This window comes from Oncorhynchus keta, chromosome 8 (genome assembly GCF_023373465.1).
Source record: "Oncorhynchus keta strain PuntledgeMale-10-30-2019 chromosome 8, Oket_V2, whole genome shotgun sequence".
NCBI classification, from domain to species: domain Eukaryota; kingdom Metazoa; phylum Chordata; class Actinopteri; order Salmoniformes; family Salmonidae; genus Oncorhynchus; species Oncorhynchus keta.
Genome location: NC_068428.1, coordinates 23,248,136 through 23,270,604, shown reverse-complemented (window position 1 = coordinate 23,270,604; position 22,469 = coordinate 23,248,136). Strand labels below are relative to the sequence as shown.

Below are 22,469 nucleotides of genomic sequence, written 5' to 3'. Positions count from 1 at the left end.
ATGTTTTATAATTTACAAGGTTTAATTCATATTTGCTGTATACACAAGTGCTTTATTTACATGTGATACAGTATTTACAGAGCGCCGTTCTAATTTAGTCAAGAGTCTTATCATAAAGAAAATCATTGTTCTTACTCAAACCTCAAAATAACCACCACAATCATCTCCCTATAAGCCACAAATATATATATATAAGAGATGCTCCATCACAAAGATTTCAGACTGCAGTCAAAGTTTGGAGGAAACTCCTGACCCTGGTACAAAGTGGAAACAAGGCACCATCTTTATTAGAATACATGTTTGGAGGATCAGTGGTAACTCTTTCCTTCAACACAAACATTTCATCATTTGGTTCAGACAGAAAATTACCAATGGTTAGTGATGAAAACTAACTTGCCTCCTTGAGCCTGTATCCATAAAATCCTGCATCAGGTTATTGATTACAGAAAAAAAAGGTTCAAAACAATAATCCAGAATGTTATTTGGTTAATTTGTACAAATGAAATTTACATATAGCCAAAGTACCTTTGAACAAAAAATAAAAGCTTTGAAAGGCAAGCTAAAATGAACGATGGAAGGGCCATATGACAAATATGCTACTTGAGTATTCCTTTAACATACAGATGTCAAACTCATTCTAGGGAGGGCCGAGTGGCTCTAGCTTTTATTTCCTCCCTTGATTGATTAATTAAGATCACTAATTAGTATGGAACTCCCCACACATGGTTGTCTAGGTCTTAATTGCAAGGAAAAAACAAAAGCCTGCAGACACTAGGCCCTCCACGGAATGAGTTTGACACCACTGCCTTAATATTTCACAATACACATTTCACAAGACATCACAATCAAATGATTAAGCATTAGAAGTGTTTGAATGAACTTCAGGAATCATCCATATCTTAAGTCTAGACTATTGCCTCGGGAATGTGAAAACTGAAAACATTTTCCATAGCTATTAAACAAATGGGGCCATAATTTTGTGGGGCAAAAATGACATACGATTTGGACACCAGGAGAACAATCATACAGTGGCTTCACTTAGGAATGGATTGGCAAAAGAGCGGGTCAACTGCTACACCTACTCAAGTTAAGGTTCTTCCTGCTGGTTATTTTAACGCATGGTGGTAGTCCGGTAAATATTCAGAAAACTTCACTTCTATGGGTATTAGATTGATGGATATGCATGCTTATACTCTGGCTATTAACAAAGTATATGACAAGCATACAACAGTGAATTGCTGTTCTAAACTGGTTTTACAACTATTTGAGATAAAGGTCTTGGATAAAAACAGTGGCAGCATGGTATGTTTTTTGCAGAATTACACCCCCCTCAAAACTCAGAATGTCAAAGAGCTTAGTAGGAATGGCTAAAAACAACACATTTCAAGCACAAAAGAGACAGTAGTGGTTTAACACTAGTTACATTGTGATTTTTGTATAAATAATAAATCCCATGTTCAAATGTGTCACGCTTTCCTTCAAAGTTTATATATCCAAGAATTATGATATGCGGCTCAAGATAACCAAAAGATACAGTGTACAGAACGTTTGTTTTTATGTGGCTACTTGATGACTAAAATGCTATAAAACATTTGACCATACCTGTACACCTTTCCTTTCTTTGAATTTACATTCAGAATACACCATTTTTCAGTTAAAAAATATATTTATGTACAGTTGCTAGGGCTGGCACAATTACCGTATAACCCCGTAACCGACGGTTGTGGATGAAGACCTCCAAGACGGGACGGCCGGGCATTCATGCATTTGAGTCCGTTTCTGCAGTAACATGTACTCTTAACGTGATGAAACCTTTTCGCTCCTTGCTGAAATAAGAAACTAGCAAACTCCCCCCACAATGCATCAGAAAAATAAGTAATTACATTTCTATGGCAGCACATGCCGTCAGGAGCGAAGGAGGAGAAAAATGTGTGTAAAAACAAAAATGGTTATTACGGAGACCGCGGTCATTTGGCTGGCCAATTACCATCATTCAAAATTCAATGACCTTCACAACCCTAACAGTTACAGTATTTTACCATTTGCATTATTTCTGCAAACGTTCCTTATTTACAAATGGTGGTTCATTCGTTGAATATGCTGTCCAATGAGGGGATTCGATTAGGCTAGCCCAGACAGGCGTAGTTTGCACCGGGTGAAAAGTGATTGCAATCGTTTTGTGACCGGGGTGCTTCCCGGGCATGAGCCGGGTGCCCTGTTCTGGCCGACAGCAAAGTCGGCTCAAAACAAAGAAAAGTGGCATAGGTTAAGCACGTGATGAGTAGGATTCTGTGTTCACAAGCAAAAGTGACTGATTAAAAATCTTTATCTGCCTTCCCAATGAAAACTAGTTTAAAATGTTAGTTATTCTTTTGAGAAGTTATTCGTTTTGAGAAGGGTTCGCCTCCCTCACAGTCTTCACCCGGTCACGTGATGGGCACTGCCAGGTGCAACCCGGGCCAGTTTAATAGAATCCCCTCAAGGATTCAATCAGGACAACAGGGGAGTGAATGACACACCAATCAGGAATGGATCAGTCGCTGTCGCTCTCATTCTGGTACTTGGCTGTTGCTTTGATGGCACGGCCATTTTGCAAAGGCATCTCCTCGTAATCGCTCCTTCATAGAAAATAAATACATATCAGTTTGAGTAGAAACACATTTAGACATTCAAAGCAGGCATATGCAGACTCCGATATCTAGAATTGATCTCAAGACAGTGAAGCCTACATCTTTAAGTAGAACGATGTATAACAAAGGCAATGAGAGACAGTGAATTAACATGACTACTTACCCGTATATGACTTCATCATCTGAGTCATTGAGCATGGAGAATGCAGGATTATCCTTCAACTGGGAGTCTAATACACAAGATAATGAGATAGACAAGGCAATAAGTAACCAGACTCATCTTTCAAATCTCATTGCATATTTTTCTTCTAAAGAATCACTTACCATAAATGGCGTCTTTTGAGGGGGAATACACAAATGCTAATGTGTACAAGTAAAAGTTGAGTAATCCATAGAAAGATAAAAATTCAGCTGGTATGTCGAGTTAAGGATCAGATCTAAGTAAACGTATCTAATGCACGCAAAGTTCATCAAGATGACCATTTTTGAAACCTATGCTACTGACTGCAGAATTCACAATAGAAGAGAAGACGTCAGTGACAGGTAGCCGAGCGGTTACGATTGTTATGCCAGTAACCGAAAGGCTGCTGGTTCAAACCCGAAAGCTGACAATATTAAAAATCTGTCCATATGCCCTCGAGCAAGGCACTTAACACTGATTGCTTCTGTAAGTCACTCTGGATAAGCAAGTCTGCTAAATGACAACAACAAAAAAGACATTGACAAGAAAGGATATAGTTCTGGTAATGGGTTGACAACTCAGCCACAAAGTTGTCTTGCAGAGCCTTGGCACCAAACCTAAGATAGAGTATCACCATGCTAGAGGGAATGCAACAAATTAGATAATAATAATAATAATAATAATAATAATATGTTTGATCCGTCCAGTTTAGATACTATGACTCAATAGAAGTCAACAGGTGACAATGGCCGTACCTTATTACCAGGACCACAAACGTCAGCGCAGTCAGAAACTTCAGCCGGAGATCTGATGACCAAGATGAGACCACAGTACAATAGAAAGAATATTAGGAAAGGTTAAATGAGAGTGGATGTATCAAATGCAACCCCTAACTCTATCGGGATTAGAATATGACAAATGCATCATTGTTACCGGTATAGGGCATGTTCTTGAGCTCAGAACAAGCTCTGACGATGAGGAAGATGAGATACAGGACGTACAGGGTCACCACCACCAGGAAGAAAATCTTCATGCCCTGGAAGTACAACAAAACCTTTAATCAACATGATGGTCGTTGCACTACTACCTCCACCGTCAATGTCCAAACTTCCACCAGGTTGAAAAATATGTAGAATTATACACTGGACACGTGCTTCTGAATTTTCCATAAAAATTCTCACAGAAGGTAAATGTGTTACACTCACCTGGAAGTTAGCGATGTCCACTTTGTACTGGTAGGTGGGGTCCTGTAGCTCATTGACCCTGTGGATGTAAAGGAAATTAGAGCTCATAACATCCTTTTCCAAACAGAGTATGTTATACAGTGTTAGTTTGACAGAGTCCTTCAGACTTACGTTTGCCATATCCCCAAGGTAACTGCTGAGAGCCACAGGAGGCCGACAATGACCAGTTTAGGAAGATAGAACGTCAGACACTTCCTCTCTCCCTGAGACAGGAACCAGAATAATCCAGGATTAGAGAGAAAAAAAAAAGGACACGAGACTGATTTTGGGTTCCAATACTAAAATATAGAGTTTGGTTAAAGATGAATGTGAGACCCACCTGAACCCGGATGCCGTGGTAGACACAGAGCCAGAAGAGCAGCAGGGAACACAGGAAGAGGGCCTGGAAGAATGCATCCAGAGTCCTCGGAAACCAGCTGTTAACCAGGAATGACAGTGGGAAAAATGGATCTGAAACACAAGAACCCCAGCCATCAAAACAGGTAAAAACCTCAAAGACCTAAAGACTGTAGAGTATATGGGTTTTAACAGCAAGGTTAGGCCGTCAGAAGGGTACGTACAAACATATTACACCGTTTAAATATCAAGGCCTGGTGTGCAGTGGAAGGCACAAAGGAAAGAGTGGTAAACAACTCAATGACTCACCGTTATACAGCAGTAGTAGAGGCAGCAGGATGGACATCCACTTCTGCTCAATGCCCCAGTCTCTCATGGAGAACTTCCTCAGAGAGTGAGCAAACATGCACTGCAATACACAACAGCAAAGACAAACATACAAAGACAAACATACACAGCAGAAACAATAAAGATGGATTCAATTGCATAGATCTCTTACCGTCACCATGAAGGTCAAAACCACAAAGACAAACCGGAACCAGATCTCCACTTGAGAGAACGAGGGATTATACATCTTCCACTGAGAGAGAGGAGAAAGAAATGTGTCATTGAAATGCAGTTCAAAGCCACTGTGTGTCAGTCAGTAGGATGAGACGCATCTTCAGAAACAGCCAGCTGACAGTTTAAACAGGTTTTCCAGCCAGTGTGTTGTGAGCTCACCATGAAGTTGACCTTGACTTCGTAGGTGATGTTCTCCAGGCCTTTGAAGCTGACATTGATCTGGTACTGTGTGTAATTCAGATAGCCCAGGTGCACCACAATGATCTCATCACACTTCTGCAGGAGGAAACAGCAGGATAGATGCCTTGTTCATTGACCAATTGGTTGGTTGATAACTGACTGATAACTGACTAGTCAATTGGCTGACAAACTGGTTAACTGATTAATGAATGAATAGACCGATATATTGATTGCCACTCACAGCGCCACAGTGCAGCATTCGTGATTTCTGGTGCACGTTGCTGCGGATGTGCATGACGCTGGCATCCTGCATGACTCCCTTCAGCTCCACGTTGATCTCAAAGTGCTGCAGGAAGTCCACCACTAAATAGAAACAAAGGCAACAAAAAAAAAATCAATATCCACATGACATGAAAGTCTTAGAAGGAAAAATACCATAATTTATAAGGGAGTAGATCTCACCAGTGCTGTGTTCCACCTGCATTATACAGGTGAGCCATAGCTGTTGGTTATAGGTGGAGAGGGGCGGGGACTGCAGGATGAAGGGACCAGTCTGAAACCATATTAGATCCATACTCAGAACATCACAATGTCAAACAGTGGACATCAAGCTGTGTCCAAGACTTGTGGGATCTAAGTGTTCATTTTGGACTGTGCCCTTCTTCCTCCCCTTTACCCTCCCAGTCTCACAAATATGTGTAAGCATCAGGGTGGTGTGAGTTTGTGCACTAATAAAAAGCCATTTCTAACATAAAGCAAACAGTTCAAGCACATTCCCTGTATTTATTTGTTTGCTTGTCTTACCTTTATGGATTGATTTTTGTCCAGCAGTTCATCTCCACTGTATTTCGTCTCCGCAAGGATTTTAGGACCTGCAGAAGAATGAACAAAGTAAGCAAAATATTTCTCCAGGACCAGTTCATGCACAAACAGGCTTGTCACGCCTATAGGCAAAACTAAGTCCTTAGTCTCCTCGACTATATCCCTTTCCTACAGCAAATCCACCATTGTGTAGACATAGCATTTTCAACATTCTTTTCACTTTAGGAAAATGGTGTAATATTACCAATAAGGATCTTTCTAGTAAGGCTTTAATTAAGAGAAAGAGAGCGAGAAGAAAGTGGACTTATCAGGATTTCCTTGCAGATAAAACTTCAGCCAGTAGACGCCAGTCATCACCCTCTGATTATGTTGGCTGGCTGCTGCATCACCCTAACTAGCCTTTCTGGCTCACTGTTTCCCAGCAGTAATATAGACTTGGGCACACTGTGGGTATACTAAGAGTGTGCACATTGATAGAATATATAAAAACTACATACCTGCTATACCAATGAAGACAGTGAGGCCAAAACAGATCAAGAACACCACAAAGACCAAAACAAAGTGTCTTTTGGAGAGTGTGTAGAGCCGCATGGGGGCTAGCCTGAAATTGAGAAAGGATATCATACTACAATCAGTTTCCTGAAAACAATCTGAGTCCTCTCTCTGTGATGAACATTTCTTGATTTAAACACCTATGCTCAAGACATTAAGAGGTTGTCATATTAAAATCGAAGCATAAGCCAACTCAGTAATTTAGGCTAGTTTAGGAAGTGTGAGAGGCTTATTTTCTGGCCAGCTATAAATTACACACCATCAGCTTTTGGAAACGTTAGATAAGCAATTAGCCACATTAGAAATGTTAATATATTGCTTAGTAACACACACCGGTACCAGAATATAAGACAAACGAAAAAACACCTGCCACCAAAAACACGGTGGCGTGCAAACTAGTTAGTTAACGTGTAAAGTAACGTAGGTGTGTCTGTCAACTTTGCATAGGATCCCGTTGCAAGCAGACGACTGGCAGAAACTAACGTTTTGAGATGAAAAATGTACGATATGAAGTGGTAACAATATACAACTAAGTTGTAGATCGTCATGTGAACTTACACGTCCATTTCTGTAGATTCTCACTCTAGAATCGAGATAAAATCAAAACGTCCAGGTAAAATCCACATCCGTATACATCAGTCTGTATGCGACAACCAAATGAAACGTCACCACTGGATGTCGCGGGACTGAAGTCACGTGGGGACAAGAGAGTAGGAGGAGCTTCTTATTGTAGCTCAGTTAGAGGGAGTGGATTTGGTCGTTGCAAGCGCATAAATCAGATTTTCATCCTCATTTCAACTCTAATGAAAAACATGTGAATTCAATTTTGCCTGTATACATCAAGACCCATCATGCATCCAAACCATTAATGTATATGAATCCTGTATTGCTGATGCTGTGTATTGGCCATTGATAGGCTTTGAAGCCACCTCTCGGCCATATTAGCATTCCCAGGAGGAGCAGTCCATAGGAATTAATGGACAAAATGACATGTATTTAAGTATATTTTATTGTAGTGGGGACAGTAGCATTAGAAATATGAAAATATTATACTTTAAAGAAAATGTTTTAATATATTTTGACATTTTTATGTTTAGCTCACATAATATAATTTAAAAGTATACATTAAGGTATCTGTAATATAATACATGTCAAAAACGAATGTAGACATGAATAAATACATTTCTATAATTTCCTAAATATGTTTTACAATGGTGGGGGAGTGCCAAGATGTAGGTCCCGCCCTGTTTGCTGAACCTGTCCAATATAAACACAAGTTTTCTTTCCATTTTGCAACTGTTTGGAGTAATGAATACACCCCAACACTTGTTGCCTTCACTCATTGGCCTGTGCTTATATCATATAGGCTTCTGACATAATGACCTTAGAATTTTCTTGTATTATCAGCAGAAGTAACAGCATTTTTTTAAACGAAGGTAGCCTATAGGGACACATTATATTTGATGTCAGATCCCATAAAACTGAAAGATAAACAATGAAAAGCGTATCTAAACCTGCAAAACAAGGAACTGGCCAAAGAAAACCAGTGATGCTTTATAGCGCACCTGAACCACAATGCGCCATGTTGAGGGTGGTGCATGGCTGCAGCTGGATATTCTGTAAAGGCTATATCCATATTGTAAATACACATTGACAAATGTTATTAATCGTATCATTATGTTAATACCTACATGAAAATCAAATGCAGTTAATAGGCCTATGTATGCTCACAAATGCTTGTTCATTGTAGAGTAATGATTGAATTAACACAAAAATACATATATTGGATTATTTAATATTGGTGTAGTGACCCTATAATTTACCTGTAAAAACGATCGTCGCGGTAAGGTGTCAGGTCTTCCTTTAATTCGTTATAGACCTCTTGTATCTTCTTACAGAAATATTTCAATTCACTGTATAGAGGGTTTTCGAAGGCGGAGTAGTCGGTGTCCATCGTGCCGGTGTCTGAGGTCTGAAAATGGCGATGGGAAATAATCCGCAGCCTTTACAAAACAACGCCGGTTTCTCTTTTGTGTTCTCTCGTTTAATTGAAACTGCAGGCAAAGCTTTTTTGTTCGCGCAGGTCTAAAGAAAAAGCACAAAAAACGAGGGGGCGGAAGCGAACATACAAATACAGCGGTGAGAATCACGTGACAATTCAGCACCACGGAGAGAGGGAAGCGACTGTGATTGAAGATCAATGCTCCTACAGCTTTTCATCTGCATTTCTGCACGGATACAAGGTTTACTACATTAAGAGAAAGCTATTTTCTATGGGACTTTTGTGCCCAACACACTTTGTTTTAGAGGGCTACTGCTACTAGGAATTCCAATTTTAGCTTTACAACATAGTAAAGTTGACCATTGTTGAATGGAATTCGTAAGCTATTAGAAGAAACCTGTACAAGGATAAAGAAATCATACATTTTTCATTATGAAACACCTACAGGGTTCCCACAGGGTTCCAAGGCACTCCATAGTGCTTGAACGAGAAAATACCACATCCCAAACAGACTAGACACACAAAACAAAATCTGAAACAATGACATTTTATTCAAAAGATGCGTGACATATACAATTGTAAAATAATTAACATGGCATGCCTTACTACCGTTCACTATAAACATTCAGTCACCAAATCACTCAGATTTTTTCAAGTTTTTTTTCCTATATATGTCTACAACTACATGTACAAAGCACATTTCTGATCAAACGAAAAGCCAAATCCTACAATGTCTACTACAGGTTACCACCTCAAATGAATTCATTTAGAATCCTAAACCAGTGTCCAAGGGAGATCTATACATGTTTTCAGTGGCTTATCCAAACGGTCATGTCATGTGGACTGATGTGTGAGTTGTATTGAAATAATACACAATCAAAATTGACCAGTCAGTCAACACCATGTATGCGTAGATTTCCATTGCATGGTGAGAATAAACAAAAAGATAAAACTCTTAACGGAGTGAAAAAGGTTTCGCTTTCTCGAGGGGGAGAATTGGTGGAAATACACACACTGAAGAAGTTAACATAGATAACACTTATGAGATCGGTTGACCTCACAATTGAACACACTTGACACATACTTCCTTAAATGACTACTACCAACTACACTCAAGGACAGGGCACTTCTTCAGATCTTCTCCCATCCACTGCAAACTTCACAGAACACATATTGAAAAGTTGTCTCTTCCCTACTTGCCCACCCCCTCCCATGATCTGACAAATAGGCTACACAAGTAACAAACCCCTTTCAACAGAAAGAAATGTTCAGCAAAGTCAACAAGTTATGTACAGCCTTTAGCTTAAGAAAAACATCTCATAAATAAATGTACAGACCAGCAAAAAGAAATTGAATATCATAGTTTCCCCCACACTACTAGTGTGAAAGTGAAGGGTTGTCAAACAGTGTTGGTGATGGGAGGACCTTTCTTTAGAAAATATTGCACAACAAAATTGTTAACACAAAATGAACATTGACGGACATGTTTAAGAGATTTTATTTTCTTTGAATCAGGTCCATCTTAATCCCACCCCAACCAACAACTATCACATGCATCTCAGAGGAAGAAAGAAAAATCTAATCTAATAATCTCATTGCTGTCAAGACCATGATGTGTGGATCTGGTCCGGAGTGATCTCTCTCTGTCACACAAGTGATCTAGGCCCCTTTGTATTAATCTCCCAAATTGTAGTAATTCCATTTTTTGGCACACACGTTTTGAAGTGATCCTAACCATCCATCAAATAGATATTTTAGTTTGATAAATAATTTTTTCCAATGATATGTTTGAAAATTAGTAGTGTGGATGATGTTAACAGGTATCTTACCACACTTTAGTCCGCAAATATTTGAAGTGTCTATCTGCTTTTGCGCCAGCATCCATCCCCAGCCCTGCAGACTGTTCACAACGCATAGAGACCCAAGCCTGGATGTCTAACAAAAACTAGTCAGCTTAAAAGATCGCAGTTTCAGCTTGCCAAGTTCTAACAGGTTAAGATAGCTTTCTCCTTAAAATCTTCAAAGACTGAAATAATAGAAAGATGTCAGGTTTCTCAGGGATTATAGTGTATTTCTATATTTATACTACTGTACTACAGCTATCCGCCATAATATTGAACATACACAGTGGGCTACAATGAAAACAGCTGTCCAACTCCACCAGATCATTTTACAATATTTATGAATGATGTGGCAGTTATTTACATGACTTAAAAATTATAATAATAATAATAATAATAATAATAAATGAAATGGCATAGGTGAAATATACAAAAATATTTCCTGTACCTTGCTTACTCATTTAGTGTGGGCTTAAGAGTAGGACACGCCTACACGATGATGCTCACTTCACAGAAGTGACAGCAAGTGACAAATTACTTCATGTCAGGGAAACAAAGGTCGGATTGGTGAACTCTTACCTCTAGGATCTTTGTTTGTGTCCCCGTCAACATGTCACCATGATAAAAATGGGAGATACAGGATAACGGTCACAACTATTCTGTAAAACCATTTTAAAACACACAGATTTTGTAGTGTACAGAACAGCATTTCAATTAAGTCTCTGTCTCTCCCAAATAAAGCAGACATCTTGAAATCCATGTAAACAAGGTACTAAGATTGTATAATAAACAACATGAACAATTACAATGTTAAAATTCATATCTGAATACTGTATGACCTATTCGTAACAAGAGGAAAAACAAATGCAGAGATACATTAACCATATGAGCTACATCATCTTTTTTTCTCCTTCAAATTCCAAGGACTGCCGTTCAGCTTACATCTTTTACCTCTCCAGAGTTTCTGACAACAGGGAAATCAGACAACTTGCGCATTTGCGTGTGCTAGTGCTCCAACAATACAATGCATATATTGAAACCTCAAATCCAGCCAAGATAGATTTGGATTGTAACAAAACACATGGCAGATAACTAAAAAATAACATTTCAAAAGCCTCGATTTCCCCCCCAGAAAGTTTGATCTTTAGGTATAAAAACCTAAACGCCAAAGCAGTGTTATAAAGTGATGATAACGGTTTCATACAGCAACGGATTTCAGTGCCCAGTAGTACCTGTACGCTCTGGAAAGAAAAAAACGACATCTTCAATCTTCCAGATAGTTTTTTCAAGTATTACTGCTGCTCCTTTTTAAAACCGCACAGAGAGAACGACTCATCTCTCGGGACCATACCGACAGGAAACCCAAACCGTTAGCAGGTTGTAAGTTAAGTCTTTCCACTAGCTAGCTTTCATTAGCTAAAGCAGCATTTATTTGCATGACGACTACAGAAAGCTGAGCTCTTGGGCCCTGTAAGCAGTACAGGGGACCGCTGACTGTGCCAAGGCAAACTATGGCCCTGCTCCAACGCCTGCAGCCCATGCTTATTGCACCCTCTGGTGGCCACATTGGGCAGTGCAGCACCACAGTGTCTCGTTTTCTCGCTTGCGATGCGATATGCAAACAGAGTTCATTTCAGTCTTTTCTCCAATATTAAAGTAACTTCAAATTAAATAGTCTTGTCCTTCCAGCAGGTGTTCCGATCCTCGCTAGTATTCAGTGTAAGAGGGGGTGGGACCTCATTTGAGGCGTTGAGTAACATTAGCTAGAGCCACTGCGAAGGCTTGAACAGCAGAGAACGGGTACTGGAAGTCCAGGATGTAGGCGTTGCCGTCAATCCTGCCAAACTGCATCACCTGGTCACAAACACAAACAAACACACAGTCAGAGAACATAGACAGGAAGCAAACAAACAACATTTCAGATTGTCTGAGCTATTTCCCTACTGAATGCTGAATTATATTTATTCCATGTCATATTCTTAGAAACTAATGGATTCACTCTTCTACATTCCTACACTATCTATACCCAACTTCCCATCTATGTGTAAAAACTACATCTCTAGCCACCTCACCTGTCTCCCCTCCAGTTCGATCTGGAAGTTCTTGGCCGACTCCTGTGTGACACGTCCCCCAAAGTCCAGCTGGTAGACCTGAGTGGCCTCATTCCACAGTGGCTGCTTGTTGGCCATCACATAAACAAAGCCCTGGCTTCCCAACCCGCGGTCCTCCTTCTCATTGGCCTTGCGGCACTTGATCTCCTCTAGCTCGCTGGCCGCCCGTAGGCTCCTCTTGCTCTTCCAGCCCTTCTTGCCGCTCTGGCACTGGTTGAGCAGCTCGTCCCCGCTGATGAAGAGCTCAGGTTCACTCTCTGAGCTGTCCTGGAACTCGCTGTTTGTGGGAGCCTTGCTCAGCTTCTTAGCTTTCAGCTGCTGCTCCTTCTGGCCTTTGGGCTTCTTCTTTTCCCTGCTGCCCAGCCGCGGGCTGGAGATCAGAGAGTTGAAGTCACCCAGGGCCCGGCCCTCCTTCTTGGATTTTCCTCCCTCGGCGATGGCCGGTGCATTGGCCTCCTCAGCCCTGCCATCTGCCCGCTTGCGGTTCTTCTTGCCAAACTTCTCAGCACTGCTGGGCACGGGGCTCTCGTTGAGGGAGAGCACCTCCTGGAAGCCCTCTCCGGCCTCCATTGCCATGGCCTCTGGTGAGCCACCATGACCCTGCAGCTGCAGCTCTGCTGGGGGCGGTGGAGGGGGAGGCGGTGGGGGAGGAGGGGGAGAGAGGACTGACTTGTCCACCATCATCTGAGAGAGCTTGGGGGGCATGGGGGGCAGTGTCCCCGAGGGGCTGGGCATGGGGGGGCAGGGGTTGTAGGTGCCCCAGGGGGTGTGTAGGGCAATGGGGGGGATGGGGAGCCCGGCACAGGAGCTTCCCCCCGGGTACATTGGAGGGAGGGGGCAGCAGGCCAGGTTAGACAGGTTGGCTGGATAGCCAGGTGGGAGGACCAGGGTGGCATCCTGCTGGTTGAAAGGGACCGGGGCCACCACCTCCTTAGGGGAGCAGAGACGGGGAGAGCCTGGCATGGGCTGCTGCTGGGGCCCACTATAGGTTGTGCCAGGAGCATACTGAAGGGAGATCTGGTAACCTGCAGCTACAGCGGCAGCCTGGAAAGAGGCAGCACTGGGGCTGGTGGGGGACTTGGGGGAGAGGATGAAAGGCAGTCGGGAGATGTCGAGGTGCTGGGCTGGGCTGAGGATGAGCGGGGGTGGTTTGTGGGGTCCGGTGGGGCCAGCAGAGCTCAGAGTACCAGTCCGTTCCTGGGGCACCCACACCTCCTCAGTGGTGGCTGGGTCCCACTGGTATGGCGGTGGCCTCTTGACTGTCAGTCCAGACACATCTGCACCCCCTAGTGCCAGATGCCTCAATGACTGACTCAGTGCTTCATCCTCTGTGAAGGCTGAGTTCACATAGTCAGCCCTGTCTCTGTTCCCACCTCCTCCTCCATTCCCAGAGCCATCCAGGTTGTATGAGGATTGAGAGACTAGGGGAGAAGCGCTGTTGGAGTGGACGATCACCGTGCTGTGAGGAGCTCCATTCCCTGGAGGAAAATCCTGTCTAATGATTGTACCTCCTGCGATTCCATTCGCAGTCCCACTGGGAGCACTGCTGGCTGCACTGCTAAGCCCACTGCTGTTACTACTGCACTGACTGCAGGTGTACAGGGCTTTGGGCACCCTTTGTTGGTAGGAAGCCGCCAGTGCAGCGTTTTGGGATTTGGCTTTAGTGGGCAGGGTCCTCTGAGGGTCCAGCATCTGGGAAACTTTGAGAGCGGCCTCTCGGCTATTCCGCCTGAGTGTGGCATGGATCAGACTGCTGTCCAGCCTCTGTCCGGTGCTCCTCCCCCCTGTGGTGTTCTGATTGGCTGTGTCGGGGTAGGGGGGCGGATCTCCACTGGGAATGGAATAGCGGGGAACGGTGAGCCGGTTGAGGGTTGCCGAGGCGTAGGGCAGCTGGATCTTCTTCGCGTCTGTTGAGGAAGAAGAAGAGGTAACCCGGAGGGTTGCTGAGCTTCCCGGGACCTGGAGCGTGTAAATGTTCTGGTTGCAGACAAGCCGCGTTCGAGGCCGGCACACCTCTTCCACGTTACCCCTGCTGTCGAACGTAGTTATCCGCTCGTAGCCTAGCGGCGTTGGGTACTGTGCCGCCTGCTGGCCAGGAGGATACAGGGAGAACTCGCCCTTCTTCAGGCACAGGTCCACTGGCGGCGGGGTGCCGTTACTGCCCCCAGCCTGTCCAGAGGTGGCGTTGGCTGCTGCAGCAGCGGCAGAGGCTGCAGCTGCGGCCACCGTCCCAGGGTAGGGGGGCGGGGGGTTCATCTTGCTGAGCTCCAGAGGGGCGCTGAACACCACCGTGTCCCCCTCAGCCAGCTGGGGGGCAGAGCGGGTGGGTTTGATCTTCAGCAGGTGCTCATGTTCCACGCTGACCCTTCTCTCAGCCACCAGCCCCCCTGCAGGGTGGGGGACAGGGATCTGGAGCGCACCCTGTTGGAGCTGGTGCACCGCTGCACCTGACACCTGAGAGGGGACAGAGATCTGGAGCTGTTGCTGCATCTGATGGTGCTGTTGTATCTGCTGCTGTTGCTGCATCTGATGGTGCTGCTGATGCTGTTGTTGTTGCATATGCTGCTGTATCTGTTGCTGCTGTTGCTGCAGCTGCTGTGTGTGTTGCTGCTGCTGTAACTGCTGCTGGAGCTGTTGTTGATGCTGGAGCTGTTGTTGGTGCTGTTGTTGGATGTGCTGCTGCTGTTGCTGCATGTGTTGGATCTGCTGTTGAATGTGTTGCTGCTGCTGCTGGATCTGCTGCTGCTGCATCTGTTGGTGTTGCAGCATCTGCTGCTGCTGGATCTGCTGTTGATGTTGCTGTGCCAGTTGCTGTTGGTGATGTTGCTGCGCCAGTCGTTGTTGCTGTTGTTGTAGCTGTTGATGGTGATGCTGAAGCTGCTGCTGTTGTTGATGCTGAATTTGTTGTTGCTGATGATGTTGCTGCAGTGGTTGTTGATGGCTCTGTGGATGGCTTTGTTGTTGTTGTTGTTGTTGGTGGTGATGAGAGGGAGGAGGCCCAACCAGAAGCCGGCTCATCTCCAGCCCTCCAAATATGACCTGTCCAGGACTGGAGTACCTGCTGGGAACCGTGTACTGGGCGGTCAGGATGGTGTCCTGGCCCTGGTCAGACGACCCCCCTGCCCCTGCAGAAGCCACAGAGGAGATGGCCGTGGGATTGGATAGGACGTCCAGCTGGACGTTCTGATTGGCTAGGAGGGACTGGACCAGGCCGATGCTCTGGGTGGGGGACATGGCCTGGGCGGGACTGTGGATGGGGGCAATGGGGATGTTGACAGTGCAGGGAGGGTTGTCGTCGGCCACGCCCGAGGCCCCGGTGACTGGCAGGTCATCCTCATCCTCACTGAAGACGTTGGGGCTGAACACAGGTAGGTTGATGTAGTCCATAGAGATCTTACGCACCTCCGGCAGGTAGATGGTCATCTGTCTGGGCTGCAAGTGGAGCAGACTTGTCTTGTAGATCACTGTGAGAGAGAGAGAGAGATAAGTGGAGGGATAGAGAGAAAGCAATAGAAGGGAGGGGCAAAAGAAAGAGGGGAGAAGGTTGTTACATTCATTGGAACCATAGTTAAATCATTTTAATTTCCCTCAGAAGTAACTGATTGGTAGTTACCTGCACCAAGATTGGTTGGCAAGAAGGTGGCAAGTCCCACAATCTTAAACTTTGTTCCCCAAATGTTGGATGTAACCTGAGCAAGGTAGTTATGCTGCAAAAGACAAAACCCACATTCAAATCAGTACTTCTTCAAATCCCTAAAACTCAAATGTATGATGATAGGACACAAAGGAAATCAGAATGCGGTCCATTACCTGTGTGATGTCATCTAAGGGGAACTCTCTGCGGGTGAGACTTGGGGACCCAATGGACGGCTTCCGGATGGGTAACCGTGGCGACCGCGAGATCTCCTGGGTAGCGCGGGACAGTTTGGGGGACTTTCTGGGGTCAATATTGATTCTGTTGGTAAAGGGACAGACTAAGTCTCTACAGAGAAGGTAGCACATAAAAGAGAAAGGTTTAGGGATGCAGTGAAACAAACGAATCAAAACTGTGCATAACATTCAAGCAGCATTAGTAGACAAACATGCAGCGGCTTAGTCAGTACTTTATAGGTCCAAACAGAACATGTGGGTTTCCTTGTGAACTCCAAATAATAGAATCGTCCCAAAATGGTGAGAAAAACAAAGAATCTTAATCAAACACATGCTTGTAATTCATTAATGAATGCAGTATAAAAGCTGTCTATTACCTGGGAAGTTTGGGAGACTTGCTGCCTCTGGATATCTTTGGGGATTTCTTGCCAACCCAGTCGTCACTCAGCTCTATATCACTGGAGTCTGAACAGTTACAGCTGTCTATCATCGACGAGATCAGACTGTTCCCATACACCTCATCTGGAAGGAGAGAGGGAAACAGGGGATGGAGAGAAAGAAAGATGGGTGGAGGGTAATACAATGAAGTTGGTGTGATGGGGAAATGATGGGTGTCTGTCTACTGCTCTATGAATAATATCATCAGGGTGATCATTCGTTAAGTGTCACTGACTCAAGAGGCACTACAGTATATCTCTGCATATGGGGATATAAGTCAAACTGACATTGATAGGTATCCAACCTAACCACTGTGACTTTACCAACGTTTATTTCCTTTATCACAACAAATACATATCCCCAGTGTTAACAGCAGGGGGCACACTTCCTTCACCTCTTCTTAGACATGCAAGAACAAACTGACATTAAAACATATCCAAATTCAGACACACATTCACTAACACAACATTTTCAACTAATTTAGTCCCCCAAACTATTGTTTCCAAGTAACTTCTCTCATTCATATGGGGCCCCCGAACCGCAACTGCTCCAGTTTAGGTCAAGATCATTTATTAGATCAGCATTTAAGAGTGAATGGGCTGCAAACATTTCATGGCTGGATTCATTTATCACAGGAGGGGGCAGTGGAGAGGGAGGTGATTTATGGTAGATACCAGAAGCCATTAAGTAGTTAACAGGGGCCCAGTCTGCTCTGTACTGTGGCTGGCTGGCTGTGGGACTATTAACACGGAGAACACACATGCCAACCAACACTGTCTGAAACTTCTTCACCACAAGTTAGTCCTACATGTTATATGAACAGAAAAGTACCAGGGGAGCATGGAAGGAGGCTCTGGCTAGGCAGCAGACTTTGACAAATTATATTTGAGTAACTAACGGTTATTAACAAGAAGATACTGACTTCACACTTTTTAAGTAAAAAGCAGTCATACGAGAAGCTGAACCAGCTCCCAAAGCAACAGAATCGTCTAGAATCATCGTTAGAACAGCCATAATGGAGCAGGATTTCAAGGTGATATTTTCAAAACAAACACCAGCAACACTTTCCTCACACAGTATCGCCAGAAAACCTCACCTGCTTTGCCGTCCGTCTTGGGGTCCATGATCACGAACTCGGGACGGAGCTTGCTGATGCGTCGGCCCTTGAGGATGGGCACCAAGCCCCCCAGGTACTCCAGGTAGAGGGTGTAGCAGGGCCCGCCCACCTCAGGGTTGTCCTCCGTCCGCTTCATGGTGCAGTGCAGCCGCTCGTTCCCTGCCGTCGGGTAACTCACAAAGTCACGCATATTGTTGGGGTCTGGAATGGGGGGCTAGAGGTGGAGAGAGAGAGAGAAAGGATGAATGGATGAGGAGCATTCTGGCACAAAGCGGTGACTCCCGGTGCTGACTCAAGTCAAGTAACAATTTTATCCCTTGCTAAACACTTTTTCAACCCTCTATCTTACCCTGGAATTATGACCCTGAATGACCGTTTGTATTGAATGTCAGTCTGTATAAACTGCCAGGTGGGTAAACCAGAACCCTCAACCTCCCCATTTCATAGAGTAGCACATCCTCACCCTTCCAGACACATATCCATACTGTATGTGACATCTCATAAACCCTGTACCTTGATGGTGGGTGTGAAGGCTGTGGTGACGTAAGAACAGAGACGAGAGGGCATGGTGAGCTTTGCCACGTCCTTCTCCTCCCGGAGCGCCCCGGCAATGCCCTGCTGGCACAGCAGCTGCAGGCTGGCCACCCGGTGCTCCACCCGCACCACGTAGAGTACCGGGCCACAAGCCAAGAACAGACGAGAGTCCCGGTGACCCCAGCACAGCGTGGTGATGGGACGCTGGGGAGAACGGGGATGGTGATTATTCTATGGAACTCATAGCATATGATGTGACTTCTCAATAGTATGTTTACCAATGTAAGGTGTTGTGTGTGTGTGTGTCATCTGTGCTGCAGAAGCTGGTTTAAGTGTGTGTGTGTGTGTGTGTGTGTGTGTGTGTGTGTGTGTGTGTGTGTGTGTGTGTGTGTGTGTGTGTGTGTGTGTGTGTGTGTGTGTGTGTGTGTGTGTGTTATTACTTGTGCAGGCGTGTCCAGTGTGTAGATGTGTTCTCCGCAGGCGTTGTAGAACTTAACGACGGCGTTTCTGGTGGGAGGTAGACAGGAGGAGTCGGGGGGCAAGACAGCTCTCTCCATCCCAGCCACGGCGAGGAGATCCCCCTGAGAACACCACTGGACTACCACATCTACCACACACAGAGAAGAGAATACATGAAGAGTTTACACACACAAAACACTTACCCTTAAGAACACCACTGACCAATGTGGGTGATATAGGCCTAGAAAGCAGAAGATAGTGAGAATCTGTTTTTCCCCCCAGGTTGCCTAAATCCAAACAAAATTGAGCTTAGATGCATCCCGCTTCCATTGATCGTCCTTGAGAAGTTTCTATAACTTGATTGGAGTCCACCTGTGGTAAATTCAATTGATTGGACATGATTTGGAAAGGCACACACCTGTCTACAGTTGAAGTCGAAAGTTTACATACACCTTGTCCAAATACATTTAAACTCAGTTTTTCACAATTCCTGACATTTAATCCAAGTAAAAATTCCCTGTCTTAGTTAGGATCAACACCTTATTTTAAGAATGTGAAATGTCAGAATAATAGTAGAGAGAATGATTTCAGCTTTTATTTCTTTCATTTACATTTAAGTCATTTAGCAGACGCTCTTATCTCATTCCCAATGGGTCAGAAGTTTACGTACACTCAATTAATATTTGGTAGCATTGCCTTTAAATTGCTTATCTTGGGTCAAACATTTTGGGTAGCCTCAACAAGCTTCCCACAATAAGTTGGGTGAATTTTGGCCCATTCCTCCTGACAGAGCTGCTGTAACTGAGTCAGGTTTGTAGGCCTCCTTGCTCACACACGCTTTTTCAGTTCTGCCCACAAATGTTTTATAGGATTGAGGTAAGGGCTTTGTGATGGCCACTCCAATACCTTTACTTTGTTGTCCTTAAGCCATTTTGCCACAACTTTGGAAGTATGCTTTGGGTAATTGTCCATTTGGAAGACCCATTTGCAACTAAGTTTTAACTTCCTGACTGATGTTTTGAGATGTTGCTTCAATACATCCACATAATTGTCCTTCCACACGATGCCATCTATTTTGTGAAGTGCACCAGTCCCTCCTGCAGCAAAGCACCCCCACAACATGATGCTGCCACCCCCGTGCTTCACAGTTGGGATGGTGTTCTTCGGCTTGCAAGCCTCCCCCTTTTTCCTCCAAACATAACGAAGGTCATTATTGCCAAACAAATCTATTTCTGTATCATCAGACCAGAGGACATTTCTCCAAAAAGTACGATCTTTGTCCCCATGTGCAGTTGCAAACCGTAGTCTGGATTTTTCTATGGCGGTTTTGGAGCAGTGGCTTCTTCCTTGCTGAGCGGCCTTTCAGGTTATGTTGATATAGGACTCATTTTTACTGTGGATATAGATAATTTCGTACCTGCTTCCACCAGCATCTTCACAAAGTCCTTTGCTGTTGTTCTGGGATTGATTTGCACTTTTCGCACCAAAGTACGTTCATCTCTAGGATCCTTCCTGAGCGGTATGACAGCTGCGTGGTCCCATGGAGTTTATACTTGTGTACTATTGTTTGTACAGATGGATGTGGTACCGTCAGGCATTTGGAAATTGCTCCCAAGGATGAACCAGACTTGTTTGTTAAGAAAAAAATTTGTGGAGTTGTTGAAAAACACGTTTTAATGAGTCCAACCTAAGTGTATGTAAGCTTCTGAATTCAACTGTATATAAGGTCCCACAGTTGACAGTGCATGTCAGAGCAAATACCAAGCCATGAATTGTCAGTAGAGCTCCGAGATTGTGTCGAGTTACAGATTTGGGGAAGTGTACCAACACATTCCTGGAGCATTGAAGGTCCCCAAGAACACAGTGGCCTCCATTCTTAAATGGAAGAAGTTTGGAACCACCAATGGGTGTTTGTAGCGTTTATAAAGGCTGCCTACTCGTTGAACTTGTCAGATATCACTACACACTTTGTTTTTATACAGTTGACACAGATGTTGTTTTTGTTTTGCTGGCCAGTAAAGACTATTTTTAAATTAGACTCTTGCTAGAACTGGCCGCCTGGCCAAACTGAGCAATCGGGTGAGAAGTGCCTTGGTCAGGGAGGTGACTAAGAACCTGATGGTCACTCTGACAGAGCTCCAGAGTTCCTCTGTGGAGATGGGAGAACCTTCCAGAAGGACTTCCATCTCTGCAGCACTCCACCAATCAGGCCTTTAATGTAGAGTGGCTAGACAGAAGCCACTCCTCAGTAAAAGCCATGACAGCCAGCTTGGTGTTTGCAAAAAAGGCACCTAAAGGACTCTCAGACCATGAGAAAAAAAGATGATCTGGTCTGATGAAACCAAGATTGAACTCTTTGGCCTGAATGCCTAGAGTCACGTCTGGAAGAATCCTGGAACCATCCCTATGGTGAAGCATGGTGGTGGCAGCATTGTGGGGATGTTTTTCAGCGACAGGGACTGGGAGACAAGTCAGGATTGAGGGAAAGATGAACGGAGCAAAGTACAGAGATCGTTGATGAAAACCTGCTCTAGAGCGTCCAGGACCTCAGACTGGGGAAAAGGCTCACCTTCCAACAGGACAACGACCCTAAGCACATAGCTAAGACAACGTAGGAGTGGTTTCGGGACAAGTCTCTGAATGTCATTGAGTGGCCCCGCCAGAGCCCGGACTTGAATCTAATCGAACATCTCTGGAGAGACCTGAAAATAGCTGTGCAGCGACGCTCCCCATCCAATCTGACAGAGCTTGAGCAGATCTGCAGAGAAGAATGGAGAAACTCTCCAAATACAGGTGTGCCAAGCTTGTAGCATCATACCCAAGAAGATTCGAGGCTGGAATCGCTGCCAAAGGTGCTTCAACAAAAGTACTGAGTAAATGCTCTGAATACTTTTGTAAATTTGATATTTTATTTATTTATTGCAAAAATGTCTAAATACCTGTTTTTGCTTTGTCATTTTGGGGTATTGGGTGTAGATTGATGAGGGGGGACTCTTAAGGTTTAGGGGGCAGCATTTTCACTTTTGGATAAATAGCGTGCCCAATATCAACTTCCTGCTACTCATGCCAGGAATATAAGATATGCATATTATTAGTAGATGTGGATAGAAAACACTCTGAAGTTTCTAAAACTGTTTGAATCATGTCTGTGAGTATAACAGAACTTATGTAGCAGGCAAAACCCCGAGGACTAACTGTTCAGATCTTTTTTTTGGCCTCTCTCTGTTCCCTGACTTGTTATTGCCAAGGGATATTTCTTAGGAACCTGTTTTCAGTTCCTACCGCTTCCACTGGATGTCACCAGTCTTTGGAATTTGGTTGATGTTATTCATTTGTGCAACGAAGAAGAAGCACATCCAGGAACAACGTTACACTATTGAGAGTTGCGCAAGACGTAAAAAAGGAGCATGTTTTGTTTACTTCCTGTATTGAAAACAGATTGCCCCGTGTATAATTTGATAGATTATTAACGTTTAAAAATACCTAAAGTTGTATTACAAAAGTAGTTTGAAATATTTTGGCAAAGTTTATAGGCAACTTTTGAAATATTTTGTAGTGACGTTGCGTTTTTTGGAAACTGTTTTTTTTTTC

The 22,469-nt window shown here is 44.1% G+C and overlaps 2 protein-coding genes across 5 annotated transcripts in view; both read right to left on the bottom strand.

Annotated features, from left to right (window-relative positions):
- Window position 1: 1 nt before the first annotated feature.
- On the bottom strand, window positions 2-8,597 carry tmem181 (transmembrane protein 181). 2 transcript variants are annotated; one of them, XM_035775147.2, is made up of 17 exons: window positions 8,330-8,597; window positions 6,452-6,555; window positions 5,937-6,004; window positions 5,595-5,685; window positions 5,374-5,495; window positions 5,112-5,228; window positions 4,891-4,971; window positions 4,701-4,800; window positions 4,375-4,505; window positions 4,167-4,258; window positions 4,017-4,074; window positions 3,745-3,847; window positions 3,567-3,618; window positions 3,367-3,449; window positions 2,955-3,044; window positions 2,794-2,860; window positions 2-2,618 (listed from the first exon to the last, which is right to left on the bottom strand). In XM_035775147.2, the coding sequence occupies exons 1-17, from the start codon at window positions 8,458-8,460 to the stop codon at window positions 2,534-2,536; spliced, it is 1,575 nt and encodes a 524-aa protein (XP_035631040.1). In that variant the 5' UTR covers window positions 8,461-8,597; the 3' UTR covers window positions 2-2,533. The 2 variants fall into 2 exon arrangements, with proteins under 2 accessions (XP_035631040.1, XP_035631041.1); XM_035775148.2 differs by lacking the exon at window positions 8,330-8,597 and adding an exon at window positions 7,065-7,221 and having other exon boundaries at window positions 229-2,618.
- Window positions 8,598-9,039: 442 nt separating this feature from the next.
- The window catches only part of tulp4a (TUB like protein 4a), a 54,984-nt gene continuing 41,554 nt past the window's right edge, over window positions 9,040-22,469 (bottom strand). For 2 of the 3 annotated variants that reach the window (XM_035775144.2, XM_035775146.2), the window contains exons 8-15: window positions 18,860-19,026; window positions 18,399-18,623; window positions 17,865-18,099; window positions 16,708-16,852; window positions 16,271-16,442; window positions 16,074-16,167; window positions 12,422-15,924; window positions 9,040-12,203 (exon numbers count right to left, since the gene is read on the bottom strand). In XM_035775144.2, coding sequence (XP_035631037.2) covers window positions 12,087-12,203; window positions 12,422-15,924; window positions 16,074-16,167; window positions 16,271-16,442; window positions 16,708-16,852; window positions 17,865-18,099; window positions 18,399-18,623; window positions 18,860-19,026 — 4,658 coding nt within the window. In that variant the 3' untranslated portion in view covers window positions 9,040-12,086. The remainder of the gene's footprint in view (window positions 12,204-12,421; window positions 15,925-16,073; window positions 16,168-16,270; window positions 16,443-16,707; window positions 16,853-17,864; window positions 18,100-18,398; window positions 18,624-18,859; window positions 19,027-22,469) is intronic. The other variant, XM_035775145.2, reaches the window with a different exon arrangement.

Coding starts and splice junctions, on each gene's coding strand:
- tmem181 (XM_035775147.2), bottom strand. CDS start 8,460: ATGGACACCGACTACTCCGCCTTCGAAAACCCTCTATACAGTGAATTG. Junction 5,229..5,373: donor GAATGCTGCACTGTGGCGCT/GTGAGTGGCAAT, acceptor TTCCTCCTGCAG/AAGTGTGATGAGATCATTGT. Junction 3,619..3,744: donor CAAGAACATGCCCTATACCG/GTAACAATGATG, acceptor CTTGGTCATCAG/ATCTCCGGCTGAAGTTTCTG.